General features: G+C 37.3%; 2 protein-coding genes across 10 annotated transcripts in view; one reads left to right on the top strand and one right to left on the bottom strand.

Moving 5' to 3' along the window:
* AASDHPPT (aminoadipate-semialdehyde dehydrogenase-phosphopantetheinyl transferase) overlaps positions 1–8,118 on the bottom strand; it is a 30,853-nt gene extending 22,735 nt beyond the window's left edge. Inside the window, exons 1-2 of one of the 3 annotated variants that reach the window (XM_053970237.1) lie at positions 7,997–8,118; positions 6,576–6,801 (exon numbers count right to left, since the gene is read on the bottom strand). In XM_053970237.1, coding sequence (XP_053826212.1) covers positions 6,576–6,786 — 211 coding nt within the window. In that variant the 5' untranslated portion in view covers positions 6,787–6,801; positions 7,997–8,118. Of the gene's footprint in view, positions 1–6,575; positions 6,802–7,312; positions 7,402–7,585; positions 7,751–7,996 lie in introns of those variants that run through there. The other 2 variants (XM_053970236.1, XM_053970239.1) reach the window with 2 other exon arrangements.
* On the top strand, positions 8,007–25,662 carry KBTBD3 (kelch repeat and BTB domain containing 3). Of its 7 annotated transcripts, XM_053970231.1 has the most exons (6): positions 8,089–8,129; positions 12,668–12,716; positions 14,004–14,059; positions 15,585–15,717; positions 17,020–17,261; positions 20,033–25,662. In XM_053970231.1, exons 5-6 carry the CDS (start codon positions 17,038–17,040, stop codon positions 21,651–21,653), a joined length of 1,845 nt encoding a protein of 614 aa, XP_053826206.1. In that variant the 5' UTR covers positions 8,089–8,129; positions 12,668–12,716; positions 14,004–14,059; positions 15,585–15,717; positions 17,020–17,037; the 3' UTR covers positions 21,654–25,662. The 7 variants fall into 7 exon arrangements, with proteins under 7 accessions (XP_053826210.1, XP_053826209.1, XP_053826204.1 ...); XM_053970232.1 differs by lacking the exon at positions 14,004–14,059; XM_053970233.1 differs by lacking the exon at positions 12,668–12,716 and having other exon boundaries at positions 8,093–8,129.
* Positions 25,663–27,136: the final 1,474 nt, after the last annotated feature.

Genomic DNA, 27,136 nt, shown 5'->3' with positions numbered 1-27,136 from the left:
CTCATGGTATCCTATGCAGTAAATGAATCTAATGAACAACAGAGCTGCTCTTTAATGGTAGAAGTCAGGACACTGCACAGAAGCCTGTCCCAGAACATGAATTGCACAGCCGAATGCAGTAAAAATATCCCTTATTTTCACACTTAAAACTTTCCCACCTCTGTCTGTACACCATCCTTCCCTCTTTTCCCCCTTCATAGTGAAGTCCTAAAAACCACACATGATGACATAAGCAGTATTAGTGTTTTAAATTTGGGAATCAATCTCTCCTACATAAGGACATTCTTTAAAAACAAATAAACAAAAATCCAAAGAAACCAAAACCTTAAAAAGCCATTCGTTTGGCTTGCCAGCAGATGAAAGAGTGTTTGTCCCACTTGACAGCTAAAACCCAGCATGTTTTGCTTTGTTAGGTCTTCCCACAGAGAAGAGACAGCAGTCAACTAGTCACTGGCATGTTGTCCCCCCATATCCTTCCCCATATCATCACACAAACTAAATTTTGCCACTACAGGAGCTGTCTTTTATCCAGCCAAAATATACAAGGAAAGATGCAAGTGGAAGATAAATGTGCTGCATCATGGCAAAAGCAGATGAAAAAGCAGAGGCCCACAGATGACAAACTGATGAACTTCAATGGTCTATTCACCTGTATCAGCTGTATCTACTCTTGTAGATATCATCTCCAAGTGTTTGCTTTGCTTTTATTAAGTTTGTTTTTACTAGGAAAGAAAAAGGAAGATATACATGCTTAACACAGAACCCAACAAGTCTGATGAAGAAACCGGAAAACTGTGTAGAGCAAGATATAACTTTTTAATATACTACAAAATTGGATTTTTTAATAAAATATAACACAGCACATAATAGCTATGAATGCTTAGAATTCCCAACACCAACCCAATAAATGGCAAGAAAACATTTACCTTTGGAACTACCAAATGTCTCCCAATCCTAAAAGCTCCTGAAAACCTGACATAACATAAGCAACCTGTCATCTTTATTTAGGACATATAAAAATATTTGCCTTGTTGAAAATCAGAATTTCTCTTAGAAAGGAAATACATCAGGAAAATACAGCTGAGCCTATTTATATTACATTTATTGAGAAAAGCTGAAATAGTTAAGATAAGTTTCTAGCATTTCATAAGTCAGGATAAAAAAAATCTGCAAGTCTGTCTCTAAAAGACTGTCTCACAACCTTGAAACCAGTAAAGGCTCCAAACTCTAACACCTGTACATTCAATATCCAAATAAACTTCTGACAACACAAAATAAAGTCAGCTTCTATGTTGCAGTCTTGCAACAAATATATGTATCTGTAGAGCTGAAGCTATTGGAACTGGGCAGTGTTAGCAAGAAACTCCTCAAAAGGCAATTTTTAAACACCTACATAGTAATTACATAACCTTAGTCCTCGGATCACATTTTTCTGCTGCACTTTCTTAATTTGGAAAGCCAAAGCTAACTGTCAAATGCTGAAAATCACTTTTAGTTTTGTTAAAAAAAAAAAATCAGTTCTATTTAGCTGTTCATTGTGACGGTATAACTTAATTTCCCAAAACACCAATTTAGTAATAAATTGTGATTATTGTAAATTCAATGTGCAGAGTGAAAAAAAAAAAAAAAAACACAACACCAAAACAATCTGACAAGCATTTTTATAGTTACTCTTCATTCCAACTGTTATTTTTAATAAAAGCTCCTAGTTTAGGATTTTTCTTTTCCTAATTGCTAGTTTTTTCCTCATTTTAAATATATATTCTCCACAGCCTAATTTTATAGTTCTGCATTTTGCCATCAGTTTATATTTTAATCCAAATCGTTTTACATTTTTCTATTAAGGAAATAGTCATAAAGGATTATGAGTGTTTCTTTGGAAAATAAAGGAATTTTCCTTTATAGAAGAGATTTAATCACAATATCAACTTTCTTTCACAGTTCATCAAGCATTGGTGCTTTATCAATTACAGAATTGTGTAATTCCCAGTTAAAACTGTGTTAGAAACATGAATAAAGCACAGCAATGAAACTGCTATATATTATACATTCTTTAAGAATACATTTAAGATGGCTGTTTCTTCCCAGTTGCAAACAGAACAAGGACAAAGAAATGCCTCCCTGTTTACTCAGCCTAAGTGCATAATATCACTGTGATTCTTTAGCTCAACAAGGATATCAGCTGTTTTAACATCCTTCACATCTAAAAATGATGTGTTTACATAAGTATTTGTAAATTATGACTTCTTTGACCTGTAAGAAGTAGCACTTAAATCAAACCCTTTGTTAATTTCTTCATTCCAAGTATTGCACCTACACACCTAAAGCTGTAACATTAGCTAACAATTTGGTGTTTATCTCTAGCAGTAAAAGATTAGATACTGATTGCTGCTATGAGATATACTGAAATACAACAATAAAACCAAAAACAGTTAAAACTTTGTTTAAGGTAAAGGTAAATCACCTTAAGGACAAAAGCACTCTAACGAACAATCTGATTTGGAATTTGTTTCTAGGTCAGGAAATTCTTATTGAAAAGCTGAAACGAAGCAATTAAATAAGGATTGCAATTCAAAAAATTGAACATGGCTAGCTAAAAGACATGCCAAATGTCTGAACGATGATGTAGGTGAGCCTAACTCGATTAGGCTTAGGAATACACCAAAATTAACAGCACAAAGTTCAAAACTGTTTGGAGAGAGAGCTTTCCTCCACTAGCTAGACTGAAGTACAGTATTTAGCTTCTTCATGTGGGACTTATATACATATCTGATATGCTTCTGATTTGAAGAACTCTATCATCTCTTGCCCTACCTCACCTCAATAATGAGAATAAAAGGTGAAAAATGAGTCAAGTTCTTTTTATATTTCCTTGCCTCAGAGAAAACTAGTTTCAAATAATTAGGTGTTTGCACATAATAGCCTACTTTCTTAAAAAAGCATTTATTTGAGTATTTTTAGATCAAATTACTTTTTCTGTGAAAGTCACATGCAGAAAATTTACCCTTTTGTGTCTTTTAACAAGCAAGCCTAGCATAAAATCAAAATATTAATGAGAAAAGCTAATTCTACTGCATGCCAAATATTTAATTCTGGAATAAAACTGAGATTGGAGATGTCTGGATCAAAGTAAATACAGTGGGATATGTAAGAAAGATTGCAGGCTGATTTTCAAAGATATGGGATGAACTGTTAATTTATTTATCTTTGAAAATCCATCTAAGCTAAAAAATTGCATTAGGGAAAAGAAATTCACTTGCACAGCAGGAAAGCTCTTGAGCCTAAGATCTAAACTTTTTTCAAATGCTCAAGGCAATCTTTATTAAGCTATAATTATTTCCTAAGTCTCTGAAAATGTTCTACTTTACAGAGCTTAAGTGACTGGTCAATCAACATCCCACACACCACTCAAACCAAGTCGACACTTGTTGCAGAATTTCTTTTCCATAAGCTAAAAAATCAAACACAACCTCATTTTTTTCCACAGGAGTTAACAGTATTGTGAAAATCCTTCTCACTTCTTTTTTGAAAGGCTTAAAAAAAATTCATACGCTTTACCTGGCCAAATATTGTCCACAGACACTTCTACAAACAAATTTACAGGACAGTGTGCATTTTTCCAAATTACTCAAGAGTTCATCTTAAACTGTTCTAAAGTGAAGAAAAATAATCATTGATCTCAGTAATTCTTCAAAAATAATTAAACTGAAAGACTGATTTAAATCGACAATAACCTGCCAGATAACCAAAAGGCAGCAACACACAATACCTGAAGAGGATATTTTCCTTTTCTACCATCACTAGAGTATTTACTTCAATATCTAAATAGAGGAAAAAAGGTGATAAACTGTTGCACACTTGTGGAACTTTTGTAGAACTGCTGCTTTTTGCAGTGGTAAGAATAGCTTCTAGTGTGACCTTTGAAGAAGGCTATGTCTTGCAATAGTTTCATTTCTCAGATTTTAATAAGGAAGCACAAGTAAGATGGAAAGACACAGCTTCTTACGAACAAAAAGTAAAACAAAAATACATAGGATGGATTAAGAAGTGACATAAAATGTTTATGGGCACCAGGACTCCTTGTTAAATAGTAGCACACAAACAGCAGACTTCTCAAAACTTCCAGCTGCATGATAGATATTCTTGTATATCTGCACTGCAGATTTTGCATGCTCGTTGGTTGAACAATAAAGGAATGTAAGAGCTACAATACTAGAGACCTCAATCAAGATGCTGTTGGAGAACATCATTGGATGAAGCACTTTGTATTTAAACAAGTGTTTGAAGAAAACAAACAAACCTACTGAAATGTACTTTGTTCATAGGGAACTCTTTGTCCTTGTAGCTGTTCCAAGGAAAGAGATTTATAGTGGATCCACCTTCAGAAATATAATGTACTTAGCAAGTGCAGAACAAGAGCACCACTCAGTGGAACTATCAGAGAAAATAATACTGCTAAAGTCTGTGTTACCTATTCATAGCCCAGCAACGAAAAAGAGTTGAAGGTGATTCTACTAAGACAAAAATATTCATAAGAATAATTTCATGTGAAAAGATGGCCAGCTTTAAATTATAGTCTCTGTAATATTAAGTTCTAACCTAATATTACTTATTTACTGGCTCTTTCTCCGATATACAATTATTACATTTCCATTAGTATCTTATTTCTTTTTCAAAAATACAAATTATAATTACAAAAAGGAAGACATATGAATCATCTTTCACTGTTCAATTTTTGGAATCACCAGCATCTCCCAAAAACACTAAACCCTGTCTGTATCAGATCTCACAGTATTACTTAGTCTTTAGACTTCAGAAATAAAGTTTAACATGCTTCATAAAACTTGTCAGCTTGACATTGACAACATGCCTTTAAAATGCCAGCTACATTTACACCTGCATAAAATACCAGCAGAGGATGTAAGATATCCCTACTTCCACATATAATTTTTTTTTATTTTTCTATATAAATTTGAATTTTGCAGTTCCCAAGAAAAGCTTCAAATACAAGTGCTTGAATGTTTTGGTTTTCACTATTTACCCACTGAAACTATAAACTTTTTGTAATGAGGAATTAAAATTAGTGAGTCCTGTGGTAAGGCCAGTGGCAGGCCAACCAGAGTGTTTCCAAGGGTGCTGTGTCCAGGTATTACCTTTTCCATGGCAGCATGTGGAGTGCTGTGTTTTAGGTCTATGCCTAAGCCAGTGTTCATACCACACTGGTATCAGCAGTGTTTGCACAGCATCAAGGCCTTCACTGTAACTCTGCTCCCCCAGCAAACAGGCGGAGGGTGTGCAAGATGCTGTGAGGAGACACAGCTGGGACACCACCTTGCTTGCTTTGCCTGAGAGAGCTATGGTAAAAGTACCAGCTTCAAGTTTAATCAGGTTATTTGGGCCCTGTGTTACCTGCAGTCCTGTCAGGAGTGCCCTTGTACCAAAGAAGCCTCACCCACTAGACACAATTCCTGTCACAAAACACGCAACAGCTCTGGTGGAGGACCCTCCAAAGGCTATCCTGTGGCCTCACATGCTGACCAATGTGTTCAGAGTGAGGGTCTACAGCAGGTGTGACTCACGGGAAAGAACTTCAGATTGCAGCAAAGCTTCTGTGCATCCTAGCTAAACATGATAATCCAAAACTGTACAGTTGTAGCTGTCATTAAAAAGGTATAAAGTGATCAGACAGAAAGTTATCTGTCAGTGTTTACCTGAATCTCTCCCTTACAACACAACGTACTTTGCAGCATAAAATGCTGGGTAACTCCAAAAACTGTGAAGAAAGATTCTCTAAGAACACAACTACTACTGTCATATGTGGTTAAATGTTTAAGGACGATTCTAAAAAAAACCAGAATTCCAGTGAATCATAAGTCCCAGTATGTTTCTCCTTTAACCCAGTCATGCTCTGGTGAGCATTTGCAACTAAATCATCGCCATAAAACTGTATTTAAAAATACACTTTGCTACAATCCTAATTTTGATCCTGAAGTTCACTTCACAAGTTTATTTTATGCAAATGAATAGGCCAATAACTAAAGTTTATTAAGTTTAGTCTTTTCCCAAGAGCACCTCACATGTTCCGTCCTCATGATCCCCTCTCACTGAGGATTACTGCATATTCACAGCCAATCTGCGTTGCCAGTTGGCTGACACATAAAATGTCCATACATATGGGACAACTGTGTAACACAGTCTATGGAGTTCTTATGGGGATAGAGCCCATTGTCCCTTTTTGGGAAGACATCCCTCCTTCTGCCTCATACACAGCAAATCCATAATTAAAGTATTTGCAGATGCTGGTAGCGCCCATATAATAAAAGGATTCATGATCTTGTTTTCCCAGGGTTCTACTTCTCTAAATGAGAAATATATCCATATCTGTCCTACAGTGCACCCCAAAATAAACAACGAGGAGTGCATTTTACAGCTAGAAATCCCAAACACACAATACATTCATACACTCTCTTCTAATTACACTAAATTTCTAGGACACGGATTGGTTCTTTGGGAAATGCGAAAATGTTCAGTACTCAAACACTGCAGAATCTGCTTTAGTCACCATAATGAATTACCTGGAAAATCAGTCTTCATAATATCAATGCCAACTTGAAGCTCAGGCTCAGCTGCAAGGACTGCATAATCTCCTTGGTGAGAGACATTGAAGTTGTAATTTGAGTTGATACTGAGTAAGTTACTGGCCAGGAAAGGTTTTCCTTTTGGTGTCCTTTGCAAGTGTACTTCATTCCAAGGTATGCACAGCTCCTCTGCAATTAATTTCCGCATCAGCAGGCGACCAGCCTATGAAATAAAATGGAAGTAATTCATACAGAACTATTGTGCTACGTGGTTGCTAAAAAATCACCTGCCTAAAAAACGTTGGTTTATTACTATTGATATCAAGTAGTGTATTTTAGCGAAAGAATTTAAATTTCTCCCTTTTGTAAAAGCTGTGTCAAGTAAGTTTAAGCAGAAGAGTCCATCAGAATATCAAATACATTGTCACTATTAGCACAATTAACACAAGTCCCAGCCTAGACAAATCACAGTACTTCCTTTCTACCTTAGTAACTTATTTACGATACTTTATGGCACAAATAAATACTTTTTACACCACCCTGAGCAGTAAAATTATCTCAATAGTCTTCCTTTCAGTACATCTATTCACTACCTAGGCGCTAAATGAAACACTCAACAGCTAGAAGTGATGAGTAACTCCTTCCACACTAATGAGCAGGCACGTATTACTGTATTATTAAGCGAGATTTAAACCCTGGATCTTCTAAAACAGCTTTATTCTCCTAGTCATTACCCCGATGTCCTATGTACAGTCCCTCAGGGTGCGCTGATTTTGTCTCCTGACTTGGTATCACGACTTAGAAGTTGTAAAGTCTTTCAGAGTAGCTACTGACAGCAGCCTGCCGTCCCTCTTGGCCCCTCAGTGAGGCAGAGCTTCATACTTTTATACAGGCCTTATCCTTTAGCTTTACATCCCTGAAATGCCCTCGCACGGCATGTGCGACTAATCAGGAATTTGGGCAACGCTGACTGTGCAGAGACAACCGCGTCCCGGCTCCCCATGTACCAAGGCGGCTTTGGCATCGCGGGCAAAGACAAACTGGCCGATGCGCTCCTTCTCCTCGGGCTGCACCAGCTGCGCGGCCAGCAGCCACTCGCGGCGGCGGGGCCGCCAAGCGCCGCAGGGGAAGGCCCAGCGCACGCTGCCCATGGCCCGGGCTCGCCGCGCCGGCCCGGCCGCGCTCCCTGCGCCCGCCCCGCGCCGCCGTGACCCGCCCCTTCGGGCCTGGCGGGAGCCTATCGGCGTGCGGGAAGCAGGGGAGCCCCGCCCCCGAGAACAATAACCTATCCGATGTCAGAACTCCCTGTGAGTGACAGCGGAATGCGCCAGGTAGCGACCTATCAGGGGAAAGGCGGTGCCTGCGGCGGAGCTGCACCCGCGGCGTCGTTCAGCGAGGACAGATGGGCGGGCTCTCACCTGGAGTGGCGACTGGCGGAGCCATTCCGAGTGCAAGGAGCAGGAGAATGACGTCGGAAGGAGCCAATCTGCCGGCGTGGCTGCTGCGGAAGGTGGGCCAGAGCGGTCGGTGAGCTGCGGGTGTTGGCTGCAGGTGGGTGTGCGCTGCTCGGAGGGAGCGCTCAGGGGGGATTGGCGCTTCGCCGCCTGCGGAGAGGCGGCAGTGGCGGGGAGCGCCGCATGCGGCGGCCGGGTCGCGCTGTGAGGGAAAGGGATCCCTTTGCCCCATCCCGCCCGCCCTGTCAGAATTAGTCCTCCCTTAGAATGAACGGAGCCGCCGCGGGGCGCAGGCGCGGGGGCCTGAGCGTGCGCAGTAGGGGCGCTGACGCCGCTGCAGTCCCCCGGCGGGCGGGGCGGGGGCGATGGCGGCCGCTGCTGCGGGGCTGGGCCTGATGAGGCTGGGGCGGCCCATAACCCTGGCCGTGGCACAGGAACGGAGTTGCCCGCTAAATTCTGCCTCTCTCGGCCCTGTGCGGCACTGGCAGGTGGTTATACCCTCGAGGGGGCGCCGGGGGAGGTGGTTCTTAGTGGCAGCGCGCCCCGTTGCGGACAGGAGATGCGCGGCCCATCTCTGCCATCAGCACATCCTGCTGAGGTGTTGCCCTCAGCGCATCAGTCCTGCTGGAGAGCCGTCCGGGCCCCTGGCAGAGCTGTCGCAGCGGGCTGGGCTCTGTTTGTCTTTTATTGACTATCAAGAGGAGCTGATTGTCCCGAGAGCAGATGCAGCGCTCTGCATCACTAGCAGCGTTCTGGCTCCTAAGCATCTGTGTAAATAAAAGGCTCTTGTATCCCGTGCTCACTGTTCTGTTGAGAATTCCAATAGTTGTCAACTGGATTCCTATTTTTCCTCAATTATAGGCCATCTGTAAGTCCTCAAAAGGTAAAAAATTTGCTTGCCCTTTGGTTCTGGAGTTGAGCCATAGCTAAAAAACTAGGGCCTATCTGAAAATTTACAACCCAACTTTCTGTTGCTTGCCAATAGAAGTACTTACACTTCATCCATCCTCTATTGACGATGTACAAATGATGCAAAAATGCTGAAAATTGTATTATTGCAGGTATTTGTTACAATCCTCCTTTTTTGTTGTTGTTTAGCATTGCTAGTGCACTGTTAATATGGAAAACTGCTGTTTCTGCACAGGCCAGAAGGTCTTTCTGTACTGAACAAGTCTGTTATAGCTGAGTATAGATTAGTCTTCGCAAAATATTTTAAACACAGAAGTAACATTGAATAAAAAAAATGTTTAATCAAGGAATCAATTGGGTATTTGACTTACTTCAAAATATTATTCCTATTTTTCTCCATGATTTAATGAAGCAAGGAATGGCATAATCTTATGCATTATGCAAACCCATAGACAAAGTTAACTGACAGCAGAGAAGGATTTAACACAGTCAAGAAAAAATCCCAGGAAAATGCTCTTCACCAATATCAAACTGTAGCTGAGGCTTACATTTCAGACTTCGTGTTCTGTGCACTTTGAAAATTGTGGCATTTATATATTTAGATACTGATAGATGGTAATACTAATGGACTGTGGATCTTACCTAGTTCCAAAAAAAAACCCCTCTGGTTTGATTGAAAGGTTTAGCTTGTCCCTACTCTCTGCTTAAGAGATTTAAACATGTAGCACTTTTTTCACTAGTGGATTAATTTTTTTTTTAATGAGCTTCATGTATAAATGCAAACGGAAGCTCAAGATGCATTGTATGATATGTAATGTAATTAGGATGTATTCAATATAAACCCACACTTTTAAGTAAAACATGCTCTTATTATAAGGCATGCTAAATCATTCTCTAAAGATGCTCAATATTGCATGCATGTTTTGAAAAAAAAAACACATTCACATGCAAAAGTGACAGACTACAGAAGCCATTAAAAGCTGTCATTTTCTTTTACAGAATTTGCAGTTATTTTCAGCAGAATTAGAAGTACAGTGTGTCATTTTAATTCCTTTTCTTTTTCTGAAAATTAAAATTACAGTTCTTGATAATTTTTGGCTAAGAAAATAATTTGCAAAGTAACTTGATAAATTGGAGAAATTTAATTTTAAGAGAAAATCCTGCCAGTTTTACTTGTTTTAAATGATTACTGCTTTATCTTAGTGGGTTCATGTGTTTATCAGGGAACATGCATTTAATGATCGCTGTTTGAAGAGTGGGAATCTTCCACTTTGGGAATGCCTCCAGGAATTACTGCGATTTCCTTACTTCCTACTGATACCATGCTAGATTTTTTTCCATGTTGATTTTTTTATCACTTCTAAAGAACACAAAGCTTTAAAGTCTCTGTGTCACCTGAGAATACTGTCTTAACATCTATTATTGATAAATGTCATTTTTGTGGATTAAATGTATCAAAATGTCCTGAGCAGTTTTTTTTTTTTTTGCTTGTCCTAAAATGATTGACTGAATATTATTTTTCTTTGAAGTTCAGTTATTTATGAAAAACCTGTGAGACTCAGTTGCATTGAAATTTCCAGGCAGGAACTTGGAATTTTCTTAGTGCTTTCAATCTTAGGCAATCAGTGACAATCAACACATTAATGGAATATAAAAGCACAGAACTTGTACTCAGTATTTATAGTTTAATTACATTTTAAACCACTCTTGTCTTTTTAGTCAGTAATTAGAAGTGTCACCAAATCCTACAGATATGTGTTCCACTTATACTCACCTTAATGAATGTTAAATTAGATGCACAGTGTAGAGTGGTGTCTTTAAAATTTATTAACAAGTCATTAATTTCTCTCCTTTTGAATGGACAAGGAATGAAAATAGCAAATCATCTTGATGGGTATACAGTAGACTCAATAATATAATACTTTTAACATTAGATTGTTGCAGTGTGATTTAACGGTTTCCCCAGGACCCCTGATTCCTCCCCTGAAGGTGTCCTCCCAGGTGTGTCACAATCACTCCTCTTTTCCCCACCCTGACCCCGAGCACTGTCTGTCACTCCTGGCATTCCAGAAGTGTGTGGAGTGATTGGGCAGATTTAAAAGATGCCCTCCACCCCCAGGGGGGCATTGGGCCATCCAGGTGTCCTTTGTCCCTTGAGACCTCCTCTCCTGTACCTGGTTGGTGGACTCCCTACCCATCCCCTCCTCCCTTCCCCCAGGTAAAAGAGAGGGAAACCACGCGGTCCAGGCAGTTCTGATGGAGCAGTGACCGAATTCAGAGGCCTGCAGGGAGTTCTTTTGGAGCTGTTGCTACAATCAGAGGCCTGCAGGCCAGAGTAAAAGCTCTGGATTAAACCCTCAATCAGAACCGACTCCTTTTCTTCACTCCTTTCCTTCACCTAAAGGATTCTCCGACAGCAGGAAACCTGAGGAGCGGACACTCTGCGAGAGGAAGCTCCATCCCACCACCACCTGAGCTCCGGCATGTCTGGGCTTGTCTCCATGCGCCCAGCTGCGACATCCAGCTAGCCAAAGGTGTCTCTGGGGTGAAACACCAGCAGCAGGGGTCAGACAAGCCAGGGCACGTCCCCTTCTCTATATTGGAGCCTCCAATATTAGATCTTAGAATGCTGATCTTGACCTTTTCAAAACATACATTAATGCAGTGTTAAATTTTGTATGGAAAAAAAACCCTGAAAGTTCGCTAGAGAAATCTATACAATTTCTTTGTCTTCACTGTGCTTAATTCTGTCATTCTAGGTACCTAAAGTGTTCTGTAAAATACCAGCTCTTAGATTTCCCTTTTTTAAAATCCTGGTCCCTAGTAAGACATGCTATCCAAGCTGGGAGAAGGCCATGTAATAAACATAATGTTCCATTAAAGAACAATTTATTTCTCATAAGTTACCTGCTATGAAGTACGAAGATTTAATTTTTTTTAATTGGTGAGTGCTGTAGCACAGCTGTATTGTGCTTTCAGATAAAAGCAGATAGATTGTTTTACAATTGGTTGTAAATAATAAAGTACCAAATCAGGGTTGAGTTTAGACTGGTTTTGCCGGCCGTGTTGGAAGAGGAGAGAATGTCTACCTATGTCTACAGTGTCTACAGTGTTACTTGCAATTTTGGAATGGCCACTCCCTTGTGCTGGGTACAGTCTTGAACCTCAGTCCCATTCCAAGGGTTTGTTTCTGTTTATTGTCAGGCAGAGACAGCGCTAAGGGGCTTTTCCTGGCTAAGTACGACGAGCCATGAGCTATGTGTGATACTTATGTGTGCTCAGTACTTCCACAAAACAGAATTCCCTAGGCTATTTCAAAGTCACACATATTTGTATGCATATTTTTATCTCACTATTACAAAGTGATCAGTTTGGTGTCTTTGCCACTATCTTTCTCGACCCTCATTTGGGTGTTCATGCTTCACTGTTATTACACGTTCTCTCCCTAGTTTGATATCTTTTCCTTGGTTATTCACCAAGAAATAATTGCACATCTTCCACCATTCTCAACTTCATTAGCATATTTAAACTTCTGTAAACTTCATTTTATTTATCAGTTGTAGCAGCTAAGGCTATCTTTTCAGCAGAAGTGTTTATTAATATATGTACATTATGTGAGTATGTTCCCATCAGTGCTTTGGTAGGAACTACAAAAGATTCTGCACAAACAAAAGTTCATCTCTGTTCAAAGGTCCCTTCACACTTCTATTTGCTTTACTGTTTCAGATCTGGTGGAATGGATGTGAAAGTCATTTTTAGGAGGTGTAATGCAGTGGTAATGATTTTATTGTATACCTGTATGTTCTGAAAATGTCTGTCCTGGATGTTTTTGGTCTCCTTTATGAGTTTAACAGTATGCTATGTTTATAGTCTCCTAGTGTAATATCTAGATTCAACATATATCCAGGTTATTAAATTCATGTCTAAAGGTCATTTGAACTTCCCAAAGGAAAAGTATAAGGAAATAAATTACACATTTCAGTGTCTTCTAGGTACAGAATTATAAGAACACTCAAGAAGGATTTTTGAGTGCTCAATAAAAGACAATCATAAATATGTTACATCCTCTATATATCTTTGGAAAGGGAGCATTAGCATTGTTGAAGTGAAAAGTTCCACTAGAAATTCAGTGAGGTTTTGGCAGCTGTTTGCATAGAATAAAGGTCAGTTAAACACTTTCTTGTAGCTTTTTACAAATGCTTAGATACTAAGAGGAACGTGTGTCTATCTCATATTTTGACTATGGTCTTATCAGAGTTCTCAGTGTGGTTACCTGGCATCTGGGTCAATGAGCTCATTACGTTTTAGACTGCTCTGTCCCTTAGTGTCCTGGGAAAAAGACAGTGTTAAAAGTGGCAAAGGCTTGTAACTAGGTGATCCCTAATGGCCCTTCCAACCCAAACCATGCTATGCTTCTACAACAGAGGAGTCTTATAAACAGCACAACTAATGAGATGTGGGCCCTTATTACTGGATTTTGTGACAGATCATAGGAATGCTCTTACCCTCCGAGCTCCCAGGTGGTCCCTTATTTGACCCATCATAATGACCAAAAGTAGCTTACTATCCCTAGCCTTCTGTTCAACTGCTGGCTGCTCTGTGGCCCTACACAGACTGGCCATTGCTTGTCACTTGACTGTCAGGCATGCAGAATGCCTGGCCCCTCAACTGGAGACCTGTACAGATAGTTTTGAGAGGTACATATATGTTCCCCACACGTGTTATATGAGGTTGACCTTAATAACTGTGAAGTTTGTATCAGTTTTCACTGTAGCAGGCAACTGGCCTTGTGTTTGAGGTGTCTTACAATAAAAATAAGCAATGTTTAACTTTTAACTTCAGGGGAGTTTAGTTTTGGAATAGTTTTCAGTTGTCTTTGTCAACCAGTTGTTGGTTTGTTGTTTTTTGGGTTTGTTTTTTTTTTTTTTTTCAGAAAAGCAGGCTAATAGCTAAGGGGGCATTTGCCAGTGCAAGATTGTAAAGGTCCAGTATGCGAGCAGGGGGGTTTTGTCAAGTGGTGAGAGATTGGATCACGTACAGCAGTTCTTGTGTCATGTTCCAGGAGAGGCTGCAAGGCCGGTTGCTGAACAGCACACAGACGTGTCTTAAAAAGCAAAAGTAAGAGATCCCGGTTCTAATGCACCATTTACTGGAGCTTGGTTCTTGGTAACCCACATGAAGACAGACTTTGTAATTGGAATCCTGTGGGAGTTTATGGAGCAAATAAAAGGAGGGGTGTTCCTCAGCATTCCTGAGCTGCAGACCTCTTCAACATATGTCTGCACCCCCTATGTTTCTTAACCTTTTGTCAGAATTGATCAAATATTTATAAAAAACCCTACTGATAATTAATATGGCTTTGTAGAAGAATGCATGAAATAATTATAAATGCCTTGTTTAACATACCAAGTTTTAGCTGAATTGTTAAGAGAGTTTGGAGGGCTATAAAATCATCAACAGATTCAGTGAAGTGGTACATTAATACCAAAATTATAAAGTAAGTCAGGAATTGGCTACAAGACAGCTGGAAATTGAATTTTTAATATGTATTTTTTTAATTGAGAGAAGGGTGAATTAGGCTAAGTTGTTGCACAGTGTTCATTACTACATTCCTTAATCGTGGACAAAAACTTTAAAGATACACTGCTGAATTTTGCTTTTAAGAAAATAATGAGATACTGCTGTTAGAGATTAGGATTTGGATGCACTAGATGACTTGGAAATTGGTCTAGTGAGACAGTGATGAGGTCTGAACTATAATGTTGTACAACAGATCTTGTATCAGTGAAAGAAATTGAGGATCAAACCAGAGTAAAGAGAAAACTGCAAGCAATAATAAGGAAAACCAGAAACTCAGCCTTATAAGTGGACCTTGGAAAGTTTGACAATTATTCATTCTAATGACACTTGAGAGAGGACATCAATCAACACTTCTTACAACTTGGATAGTTGTAAGAATGAATAAATATACAAAGGAAAATTAAATCAATTAACAATTTTAACAGAAGAACAAATATATGTAAGCATTAATAAATTGATGTGTAATTAAGAGGTTTACAGTCTCTGCACCGTGTACTGGAATAGAGTTTTTGTGGTAATAGTGTGGTAAAAGAAAACTTTCTGAAACATTGATTGCTTGTATGAAAGTGATCATATGATGTCTTGCCTAAAATAGCATAGTTCGACTTGATTATAGTACATGTTTCCATGTTCATAATACAAATATAGATATTACTGAAATTGGTAATTTCGTCATCAGAAAGCACGTTGTAGGTTGGATCTTGCTATAGAAATTACATGTAAGTGGAGAAAGATGTCTAGTATCTATTGTCAGTTCCAGAATTTTGCAGAAAGGTTTATGTTTCTTTTAGAAGAAGTGTTATTTGATGTGATGTCAAATAAACTTTGAAATTCACTTACTTTTAAAAAAAAGTTCCATTCAAATGTGGGAAACTAATGTTATTGAAGCAACTCTGGTTTTGAAGATTCAGCCTTTTGAGGAGCAGGCTTTTAAATTCATAAGAAAAGGGTATTCAAGAGAATTCTGGCATATGAAAAAGTTTCATGATTTATGGAAGTTGGGGTTTCTGAGGCCATACATTATCAGAATAAATGGTGGTCTTCTTCTTCTGTATTTTCCTAGTTCCTCAGGCTTAGAATGGAAAGAGTGAATACGTTGAGATTGTCTGGCCATGGGAAGGAGAAGATGCCTGCTCCAAGGGTGCCAGTGCTGGCAGCAAGATCACTGGATCTCTTCTCTTCCAGGAGACATGGAGGTCTATTTGTTTGGAGCTACCCTGACTAGATAAAGTGTAGATCAGTCTGCTGTTAAAGTATCTCACATGAAGAAGACTGCCTGATGGTTTAGTTTGCTCTGAATGTATTGTGTCATCAGATGAGCCTTTTCAGAAAATTAAAAACCAAAACCAGTATTTTCTTGTTTCTGGGTTTTGTTTGGAATTTTTTGTCCCCTGTCAATTCAGGTGGGCCATTATCCGTTGCTGATTTTAATTGGAATTGCGGAAGCAAAATCCTGGAATAAAAAAAAATTGGAATGTTTCTTTAAGCTTTAAAATAGGCAATCTTGATTCAGATTTGCAGTAAAGGCAGTTTATGCATCTGCAATATATAACTAGCTCTTTAAATAGGTCTAAATAAAATATACTAGTGTTTAAAGTTTCTTTATGTTGACAAAGTGGAATAAAATATTTTCATTGTAAAAAATAGTTCAAACCAATTTACTATAGAAAAAAACACACTTCATTGTAGGGTTTTCACCAAAAAAATAAAAAAAAAAAAAACAAACTTGGCTGCTGAAAGGGAGATGGAAATTTAAATGTGTTCTAAAGCCAGTTAATTTACACCACTGTAAGTGAAACTCAGAGTGGGCAAACATAAAGCTTCCTAACAAGACTAGAGGTACATGACAAAATCAGTTTCAACTGATTAAACACTCAAAGGTGTACTGTCCCCAAACTGTCTCTAAATGACCCTGTTTGGTAAGCCCCAGCAATCCCGTTATTCAGGCAGGCTGTTGGTGTTGTTTGTATTCCATTATTGCAGTCCAGAGTGCCTCATGGGAATCCCCTTAGGATGCAGTCTAATAACCTCTGTCTCCCTTCCACTACAAGATGTAGAGTGATCAGCCTTTTGGAATGTAAACTATGTAACAAAGTTTTCTTTTTTCATCCTAATTTTACATAAAATTTTAAGAATTTGGGGGGTTTTTGAGGGTAAGCCTAGGACTAGTCTTTCTCTTAAATGATAATTAAACACACTCCTTGATGTGCTGTGGACTTTACTGAAAAAATTCCTACAGGTGGGTATTATCTGCAGAATTGTTCTCTGATATATGGCAGATAATCTACAAAATTTACCATGCAAATATATTTTACAAAGTAGTAGTATCAAATTCAGTGTAAAAGTCACTTGTAACACAAATTTCTAACTTTGCATATGAGATACAAACTAAATTCAATTCTGGGAACTTCTTTGTTTGTTTTATGGTATACTGATTTTTTTTTGTTTTTTTTTTAATAATAAGACTGTAGAATCAATTACTTATTTTTCCATTTCAGGAATAGATTGAAGAAAACATGGCCAATCAACGGGATTACATTAGCAGACCTATTTGCAATGGAATTTCTGTTCCTGAAAATAAAATCAATTCCTTAGTGGCTGAAGGTCATGGACAACAAATTCTAAAAGTACTACAAAAGTTCAGAGAACAAAATATATTTTTTGATTTTAAAATTCGTGTGAAAGATGAAATAATTCCCTGTCATCGTTGCGTACTGGCTGCATGCAGTGATTTTTTCAGGTAAACCTAATTTTGGCATGAGTTTGCAGGAAATAGATTCTAAGTTCTCTGGGAGGGAGGAAAGGAATAGAATTTTTAAAAGTTAAAAAATTATCACAATTTACATATATCTGCAGAGTTTTGAGCACAGCATTCAAACATCATTTTAAGGGTATGCCAGATACAGCTCCTTGTATTTTCAGAAAGTCATGAGGACTTTATGAATCAGATTCTGACAGCAATGGAAACTCTGAAATACAAGTGTCAAATCATAAATGTGTGGTTCTGCTGTTAGGTTGAGCTGACACAGGTTATGTATGTTTAAGAGTTAACCTGTTGCCTGTAACAGTACTTGAAGATGTCCAAGGATATTGTTCAACTTTTTATATGATAGTCTATGTACTTTGACACATTTATATTGTGAAACGTAACAGATTGATTACAAATACATCTTGTACTGAGCAATCGTGGATAAATTGTAAATAACTTCGCAATGGAACTGTTTTTTCTTGTCCAAGAAGAGTGGTCAGTATAGAAGAGATTATCTTCAGAGGTATTTAAACAGATACACATACTTTTCCTAAACTACAGATTTCAGTCTTTCAGCCTGAAATGGATCTTCTTGTGCTTAAAGCTATGTATTTTTAAGGGACAGCCTTCATTCACATACAGAATATTAATTTATAAATAAGACTTGCTAACCTTTTTATTAGACAGGTTCAAACTTGCAGTTCCACACTGAAAGTGTTTCTGAATAGCGTTTACTCAAAACAAAACTAAGACTCTAACAATGAAAAAATGGACTCTTGGGAATGAGTTAATAGCCTCAATTCAGTTGCCCATACATAGGTGAGTGTTATTTTCAAATGTCCTGGAAGATCCCATGGTCTAAGTGAGTCTGCCATATATGACAGAAGATAGCTAGGTGTGTTCTAAGAGTTACTGAAAAAAAGAAGAAATGCACATGAAATGAGCACTTTCTCCTCTGTAGGAGCAGACTTGTTTTTTTTCTGTGACACACAGGACTACTTTCATTTGTCTTTAACTGCTCGACAGCACCGAGATCATCTGGTAGAAAGAAATACTAGGATGAAATAACTTCCAGTGGTAATTTTTAGAACTGAAGTTAAGCACATGGAAATGCATGTGTCCTTTTCATTACCTACAGACTCTTCAGATTAAAATCTTCTAGGAGAGATCTCTCCCTGCTCCTAGCGGTTGATAGGGCATATAATAGCAACCATCAGATTCAAAAGTTGACCTGGAATGCAAAGCCCATTTTTTACCTTCAAGGAATAAAAAGTACCTAGGTCCACTACATACATTTTGAAATGGAACACCTTTTGTCTTCCTTGGCCTTTGGACTTCTCTTAGTTTCGGCTTCATTGTGTAAACCAAAGAATCAGCAACATATTTTGATCCTCACTTGTTAGCTTTCAGAGTCAAAGCCTTTGCCTACATTGATCTTCTTCTACTAGCATTGTTCAGTTGCTATTTTACTCCCTAATTAGATATTTCATAGCTCATGGGTTAATGAGTAAAGAATTATAAGGGTCATCGCTTAGTATGCAAAGAGGTCTTTGGGATACAGGTATCTTATTGTAATTTTATGTTCTTGTTTGGGAAGTCAGACAAGTTCCTGCTTTACCAGATGTTCACATCCCAAAGAGTATGTGCTGTACACAGGGATGGCTTTTTTCCTCTTTGGCTTCAGCAAAGGATGAGATTTTAAAAATCCCATACAACAAAGATACTAAGTGTATAACTGAACTATGATATAACACTTTTTTTAAATATGAATTAACTATGATGTATTAATATCCAGATTCTCTACTTCCCATTTGATGATTTATCTGACTCTTCCTCCACTATTATCTTGTGTCCTATTCAGAAGCCACTGCTATCCTAGCTTGAGGCTTAATTTCTGGGAGGGTAGGGCAAGAGATATTGCAGCACTATTCTGTTGCCAGGACTTACCCACTTATAAAACTTTAATTATTTTATCTTGCCATGTTAGATTGTGTGAGAGAGTTAGATGTTATTACATAGTTAGAATAAAGCAGTTAAAGTTGTAATAAAATTTCCACAAATCTCCTGGTCAGTAGTTCATTCCACAATTTCAACCATCATCTTTGTATTCAGTCATAATCTACTTTCTGCACAGTTTCATTGTGTCATGCAATCATATCAAAATCTCATTTTTTTCTCTGACATTGGCCTGTACTCATACATCTCTCTTTCAACTCTAAAGCAAGAATTAAGTTTCCTTGTGTTTTTTCTCCTCATTTGTCCCTTACCTACTTTTATTTCTGAGGACTACACCCATCATCTGTCTGGCCATTTGCTCAGCCTGCAATTTGGAAGTGGTTTTTTTTTTTATATAATTGTATGTACTCATCCACATTGCATGACCTAACTCATGGGACTTTTTTACTTTGTATTTTTTTAAATCAGGCTTTCTTTCCCAAAGTTGAAACTGATGCTGTCCTGAAAATTTTCACATTTTCTGTCACACTGAGAGCTGCAGACTTCATCACCATTTGTGAAAATCCATACAAAACACAGGTGCTATGATTTAGTTAAGCCATCACTTTGAATATGTTATCACAAATCTTTTTTTTTTCAAACACACCAAGTAAATTCATTGTTCATATAAGAACTTCCACATTTTAGACCTGTTTTAGACCAGCCCACATTATTACGTGTCCCTAATTGTCTCCTTCCACATCAGTATTCTCATCTGTTTGCTAAATCTTTAATTTGTGTGTTTATCTTCTGTATTCTATTCACAGAGCCATGTTTGAAGTTAATATGAAAGAACGAGATGATGGCAATGTTACTATTAGTAACCTATCACCCAAGGCAGTGAAAGCTTTTCTTGATTATGCTTACACAGGAAAAACAGAGATAACCAATGATAATGTGGAAATGCTCTTCCAACTGTCGTCATTCTTTCAAGTTTCACTCCTTTCCAAAGCTTGCAGTGACTTCCTAATAAAAAGTATTGATCTTGTGAATTGCTTACAGTTGCTTTCTCTATCAGAAAGTTATGGGTCTGTCCGCTTGTTTGATCATGCACTAGATTTTGTACAACACCACTTTTCGTTGCTGCTCAGATCAAGTGACTTCTTGGAGATGAATTTTGAGATATTACAAAAGTGTCTTGAGGCTGATGAACTAAATGTCCCTGAGGAAGAATCAGTGTTGAAAGCTGTACTCCAATGGACCAAACACAACTTAGAAACACGGCAGAAATACCTGCCTAATTTGATGAAAAAAGTGAGATTACACCAGTTACCTGAAAAGACTTTGCAGGACTTTCTGCATTCTGAAGAACACTTACTTAAGAGTGCTAATTGCTCAGTAATAATCAATGATGCAGTTAAAAGTGTGCAGAACTTCAGTGGATTGTTTCCAGATGCACGTCCTTCAACAACAGAAAAATATATATTTGTTCATAAAACTGATGAAGATGGAGAAAACAGACATACATTCTGCTACAACATCAAAACAGATAAATGGAAAGAACTACCACATACTCATATGATTGATCTGCCAGGGTCAAGTTTGTCTAGCTATGGAGAAAAAATATTTATAACTGGAGGATGCAAGGGTAATTGTTATAGGACTGTCAGGCTTCATATTGCTGAACCGTTTCATGATGCCACTGACCAAACCTGGTGCTACTGTCCAGTCAGCAATGAATTCTCCATCGTGTCAGCTATGAAAAAACCGAGGACAATGCACACATCTGTGGTAACCTTAAATCAGCTCTTTGTAATAGGTGGAAAGACCAGAGGAGCTCAAGAAACTCGGAGTCTTTTGGATGTAGAATCCTATAACCCTCTTTCCAAAGACTGGAAATCTGTAAGCCAGTTACCAAGAGGTATCTATTATCCAGAAGCAAGTGCATGCCAGAATATAATTTATGTCCTTGGCTCAGAAGTAGAGATTACTGATGCCTTTAATCCATCCCTTGACTGTTTCTTTAAGTATAATGCTATGACTGATCAGTGGTCTGAGCTTGTAGCAGAATTTGGGCAGTTTTTCCATGCAACTCTAATCAAAGCTGTTCCAGTGAACTGTACATTGTACATATGCGATCTCTCCACCTACAAGGTTTACAGTTTTTGCCCAGAAACCTGTGTTTGGAAAGGGGAAGGGTCTTTTGAATGTGCTGGCTTTAATGCAGGGGCAGTTGGGACAGAAGACAAAATTTATATACTAGGTGGTGATTATGCTCCAGAAGAAATCACAGATGAAGTTCAAGTCTACCACAGTAGTAGGTCTGAGTGGGAAGAAGTTTCACCAATGCCAAGAGCCTTAACTGAGTTTTACTGTCAGGTCATTCAGTTTAATAGATATAGGGACCCCTGGTCACCTGTACTGACAATTTGCTCTGGAGAATTTTGAAACTCCCAAGTCAAAAAAGTCTATTTAAATGCACAAATTGTAGAACAGTTTTTAAGTATTAGTTTACAGATGGAGAAATATGTCTTTGTTTGTTTAAATTTTCAGTTCAGATTAAATGCTGTAGGATTGCTTTTGGAAGACTCGATTAAAATGTCATTCATGCTAGTCGTTACATAAGACAGTATTATATACTCAATTTTATATACAACTCTTCTCTATAATTATCAGAATAATTTTCAAAATTATATTAATTTTCAAAAAAGAATATTCATGAGGAATTAGTTGTGTAATATGTGTCATTATTTCTGTAATATTCACAGTTGTCCCAACAGACAAATTGCTGAGAAAACTGACTGTGATACTGTTTTCCCTATGTAACTGAAGCTTAAAAACCATTTTCATTAGTGTTATTTAGATTTTCTATGTTCATAAACCTGTAAGAGGAATTCATTGTCAGCTTTAACTTATCACAATGACCTCAGCAAGGACAAAGTGACCTTCACAGTATTAAAACTAGGTATCTAACTTGAAGAGACTGATAATTCCTGTCATCTTACTTCAGCTCTTCAGTTTTACCAGTTTTTCTCCATCCTTGTGCCTTAGTAGTAGCTTTATTTTGTGTTTCCATCCCATTAACTGTGGCAAAGTAAATTTCAATAACATACTGCAGGATAGGTAAGATTTATACAGGACAGATGGTTCATGTGATATCTTTGCTTCAGTCATGTGTTTTCTTCAACTAAAGAAAAAACACTTCAGGATGTTTTCTAACAGAAGTCTTCATCTCTGAATTCTTCAGTGCTGCCTACTAAGCAGTCACTAGGCTGCTTACAGCAGCAAGCTGTAAACTGAATCCTGGCTGTTGCTTCCGTTAACTATGGGAAAAGTTTGTATCTTGTCGTACATCAAATACAAAGTTGCAAAACTACAACCCCGTATTAAAAGTCAATAGTAAATAGTATTTCAGAGGTGAGAAATCATCTCCTGTGGTTTAAATTAATTAAAACACTTTATCTTGAACTTCATTGTATTTTTAGATATTAAAAAATTACACAGTAAACACTACACAATATATTGCTTGATAAACTTTAAGTAGTCAACTATGATAATGTTAAAATTTTAATGGACTTTTAGTACTAATATTAGTCTAGCCATACATTCTGAAGTAAATTTGATCTCATGCTTACAAAGTCAGTCTTCTTTCTGACAGGAGGACACTGAAATCAGCTAGGTTTCATAAATTAATTTGTAATCTTCCACAGCCTGAGAATTTCCGTTCTTACCAGGTATCCAGATAAGACACTGAGAGCCCTTATGTTCCATATAAGTATTGTGAAAGCAGTATGGTTGTCTTTTGCCAGACAGAATAATGGTTCTAAACATTTAATCACATCTTTCCAAGTAGTTTAAATAATGAATAAAATTTAGTGAGGCATCAGAGACATCTTTCATATGTTTTGAGACAGCTGGTAAGTTCATTGTCACATCACTACTGCATGTACTTTTTGCAAAACCCAAGCTGAATATTAATGCTTAGAGCTTAATATTGCCTAGAACAGGCTTCTGTTTTAAACAGTAAACAATGGAAGGTTCCAATTCTGTGACTGACTCTGTAATTTGTTATCAGATACCTTTACAAATTTAGATAATATTAATCATAACAATTTTCATAAGTATGTAAAATAAAATCATGTACATTTGGACAAGATGTTACTAGAGCAAGACCCTTCCATTCAGTAATTTCTGTATATTAATATGTGTATCAGTTCTGTAGAAGTAAGTAGCTTGCTACAGTATTTCAGGCAACTTCCACATTTTTTTTTTCTTTTTTTTTTTCTTTTTTTTTTTTTTTTCTTCACAATAAGACTCCAAATCATATTTTAACTAAACATAGCTAGGTAACCTTTACAATCACCTTGCAGAAATGCAAGTATTTTTATATTGGGACACAACTACTTTCTGTTAGTGCAAAGCAAATGTATTGAGTAGAGAGAGGAAGAATACTATTCCTACTTACTGAAATAATGGGAAAAAACCAAACACATAGGAAAATGGTAGTTTTAATGAAGCTACTCAGGGTAGCATAGAGACTTCATTAACCATTAATTATTGCAACTTGTCACATCATTGGAATACAAGGCCCAATTCACCTTTGCTTGTGTATTTGTGTTGCGCTTATACCTGAGTAATATGAGTATGCAATTTATGCACTGAGAAAAATAACATATGCCCGTGGTACATGGGTATAAATAGCTATGCAAATTGGAAGAGACTAGAGAATTGCAAGGGTGTTTTAATTGCCACTGTCATGACCAAATTGCTGGGTCACATAAACAGCAAGCGAGTGAGTCATTGAGGTGATGCTCTTTCCTTTAAGTTGTTCCCTACAGCAGATCTTTTTGGCAGTCTTCCACCCAGCTACTTGCTGTAAGACTCTGGCATTTGACATCACACAGAGCAATGACGTATGTGAGAAATTCCTCAGTATACAGTATACTGACTGAAGCTGAATTGGGAAAATAGACATGCTTCTTTAATATTCTACACTATACTTGTGCAGGAACTAATGTCAGTTCCCAGTTTGACAAATCATTCATGGATTTCACAGGGAGTTGAGCTCTTACTCAGTGATCAGGAAATAATGTAGTAACGTCAGTTACTTCCTAGCTTTGCTTACACAAAAGTTACTGTGAAATGGTACTGATTTTCTGCAGTTAGGCAGGTAAGCCTCTACTACAGTTCTCACAGAAGGAAAAAGGATCATTTACGACATGTTCACATATAAAGTATTAAATCTGGTAGCAGAACTGAATGCAGAAGAAGCAGAAGTATTAGAAAGTCATGGTTATAAACAAGGCTTTATGATAGAAGAAAGGACCTACGTTCCAAACCCTGTGATTAATTGCTAAAGAGGTAAGAAATCTCAGTGAACTACAGAAAAGAATATGAATTACTTGCATGAGTAACTGTTGTAGTCTGGATCAAACAGATTTTTCAGTCTACAGAGCATTTATGCAATTAAAAACAAAAGTCACAAAATTAATGCAAAGTGAGTTTTTTAGTATCTTTTATGACTTTTCAAAGCTCTTTGAATCAAAGCTTTATGAAAAGAACCTTCCTTTAAAAATAGTAACTGGATTAATGATTATGTATGTTCTCACTGAAATACAGTGATATTTAAACATACAAAATGCATGTAAAATTATAATCTACTATTTGCACTTAAATGATGTAACCAAAAGATTTATAATAGTATTCTATTTTATGTCACAGAATACATTATAAGCATGACCAGTATAATATACACAAAGATAATATATATTGTATGTGGGATTTTAATATCCAGTGATGATTATATTGGATGATCTTAATTTTTAAAGAATGCTATCAAAATGTTATGGCACTTTGGTAATGTTATCATACTGGTTTACTTGTTATAATAAATATCAATTATTCAGGTGTTTATTGATTATGTTTGCAAAGACCCGATGATTATTATTTAAGGACTAATTAATTTGTTTCTTATATTCTAAATACATTTGTAATAAGTCAGTTTACTGCTGTTAAAAATTCATTATATTTACAAAATGGGGTACCTTTTCTGGGTCAGATTTATTTATGGTATTATTCTGTGATAAACAGTTTTCTAACTGTTTACCTCCTCTGGTTAGTATAGAGTAGTAGGTAAGGTATAGGCTATAGAGTGTGCTGACTGCAGTTCCTAATGTGGAGATTAATTTTAGATGTTTCTGTTTGTAGGTGACCAACAGGAGGCAGCATAAGATCTATTTTAATTAAAACAGACTGAAACCAGGGATGTATTTGACAGTATTTATAGTTGAACATTATGCTCAATTTACTTTTTTCCTTCTAACACCCAATAAAGCATAGAGAACAGTAACATTTCGCTGCTGCCTGGGCTCTGCTGATATGTGGAAAGTATGATACTACACGTTTGCTGAGATGTTCCATTCTTTTGTGAAATAAAGCACTGAGCAACTGAATCCTTCTCGGGTCTCTCTCTTTTTTTTTTTTTTTTTTTCTTTTCCCCAGTGAGTTTCAAACTGCAGGGACTCTACAGTGTTTCTAATGCAGGTAATCACTTTTGGGGTTTGTTGGTTTGGTGTTTTTTTTTTCAATTGGAGAACATTTTGAATGCCATAACCAAGAATGCAGTTAGCATGGATGAAAACTGCAGTGAGCGGGGGTTTATAATTATCCTTGGACTTTGTATTTGTATATCCTTTGCATACTGAATTACTGTTCCCATGCTAATTTTAATTGTCTGCTGAAAAGTTCTTAAGTTTACCATTGTAAGGTAGTAATTTAAATTGGTATAATTTTTTAAAAATTAGATCAGATTGATATACAGGGTTTTTTAACAGTTGAAGTATTGCAAATGATTGGGTGTTTATTGTTACTGAAATGGACTTTCCATACTAGTAGAATGAGCTTTATATAGAAGGAGATAAAAGCTACAAAGTCCAAAATTGTATGCCAAGGCTTGCAGAAGTGGCATCAATACAAAGTGACGGAGCCTGGTGTTGTCTTGTGTCCTTCCAAAACTTAAAATTCTCTAACCCTGAGACTCTTCTATAGATAAATTAGAGTTAACGGCAATACAAATTAACTGTCCAACACTCCAAGGCCTTTCCCCAAAAGCCTTTCAGCTAGCAAAAGCCTTTTGGAGACATGTACAAAGCATTCCAGCAGCATTCACAATATTAAAAGCTTACATTGAACAATGAAGGGATTCAGAGACCAAATCTGAGAGCTTAGGTTGTGTAACCCTGTGCACAATCAGAAGAAAATTGTACATGTATGTTCTACAGATCCAAGGAGTTCACCATGGACTTAAATAGTTTGTGTCTGAAGTAGACCATATGGTAGGGATTTTCTTCCTGTCATCAAAAGCAAAGAAGAAAGAATCTGGATTTAATGATTAAAATACACATAAGTTCAAGACAGTTCACATAAATGAAGGAGGTCCAAGGATTTTTGTTAGAGGAAGCTGGTATACACCAGGATTTTTCACCAGTGATCCACAGGCTCCATAAAAGTAGAGTAACAATTCTGGGAGAAAGTAGAGCTATTTAGGTTTATGTGTATAGCTACTCTAGGAAATCATATGACTCCTAGTTAAAATTATTCTAATGGATGCTAATCATATTTAGTGGGTTTGTCCTTCACAATAAAAGGATATTCAATGAGGTATAATTAGGACTAATTATTTTTGCAGACTAGCAGAGGATCAGACTGTTAATGACCTCCCCTTTCCATCATTTGTCCACCTACTTGCACCTGAATCTAATTTGAACTAGCTTGCAAGACCTTTAGGGTGTGCTTTAATCTTATTTCTGAGCACTAGAAAATTGCCAGTTACTGGTAATAATGTAAAGAGAAGCCAAGTTCATGTATGGGTCTCAGTAAGAAATATCCCAGTATTATAAATGTCAGCAATGTGGCATGGTCTTGCTACACTA

This window comes from Vidua macroura, chromosome 2 (genome assembly GCF_024509145.1).
Source record: "Vidua macroura isolate BioBank_ID:100142 chromosome 2, ASM2450914v1, whole genome shotgun sequence".
NCBI classification, from domain to species: domain Eukaryota; kingdom Metazoa; phylum Chordata; class Aves; order Passeriformes; family Viduidae; genus Vidua; species Vidua macroura.
This window is presented reverse-complemented; position numbering and strand designations above follow the sequence as displayed.

Coding starts and splice junctions, on each gene's coding strand:
- KBTBD3 (XM_053970235.1), top strand. CDS start 17,038: ATGGCCAATCAACGGGATTACATTAGCAGACCTATTTGCAATGGAATT. Junction 17,262..20,032: donor GCATGCAGTGATTTTTTCAG/GTAAACCTAATT, acceptor TTCTATTCACAG/AGCCATGTTTGAAGTTAATA.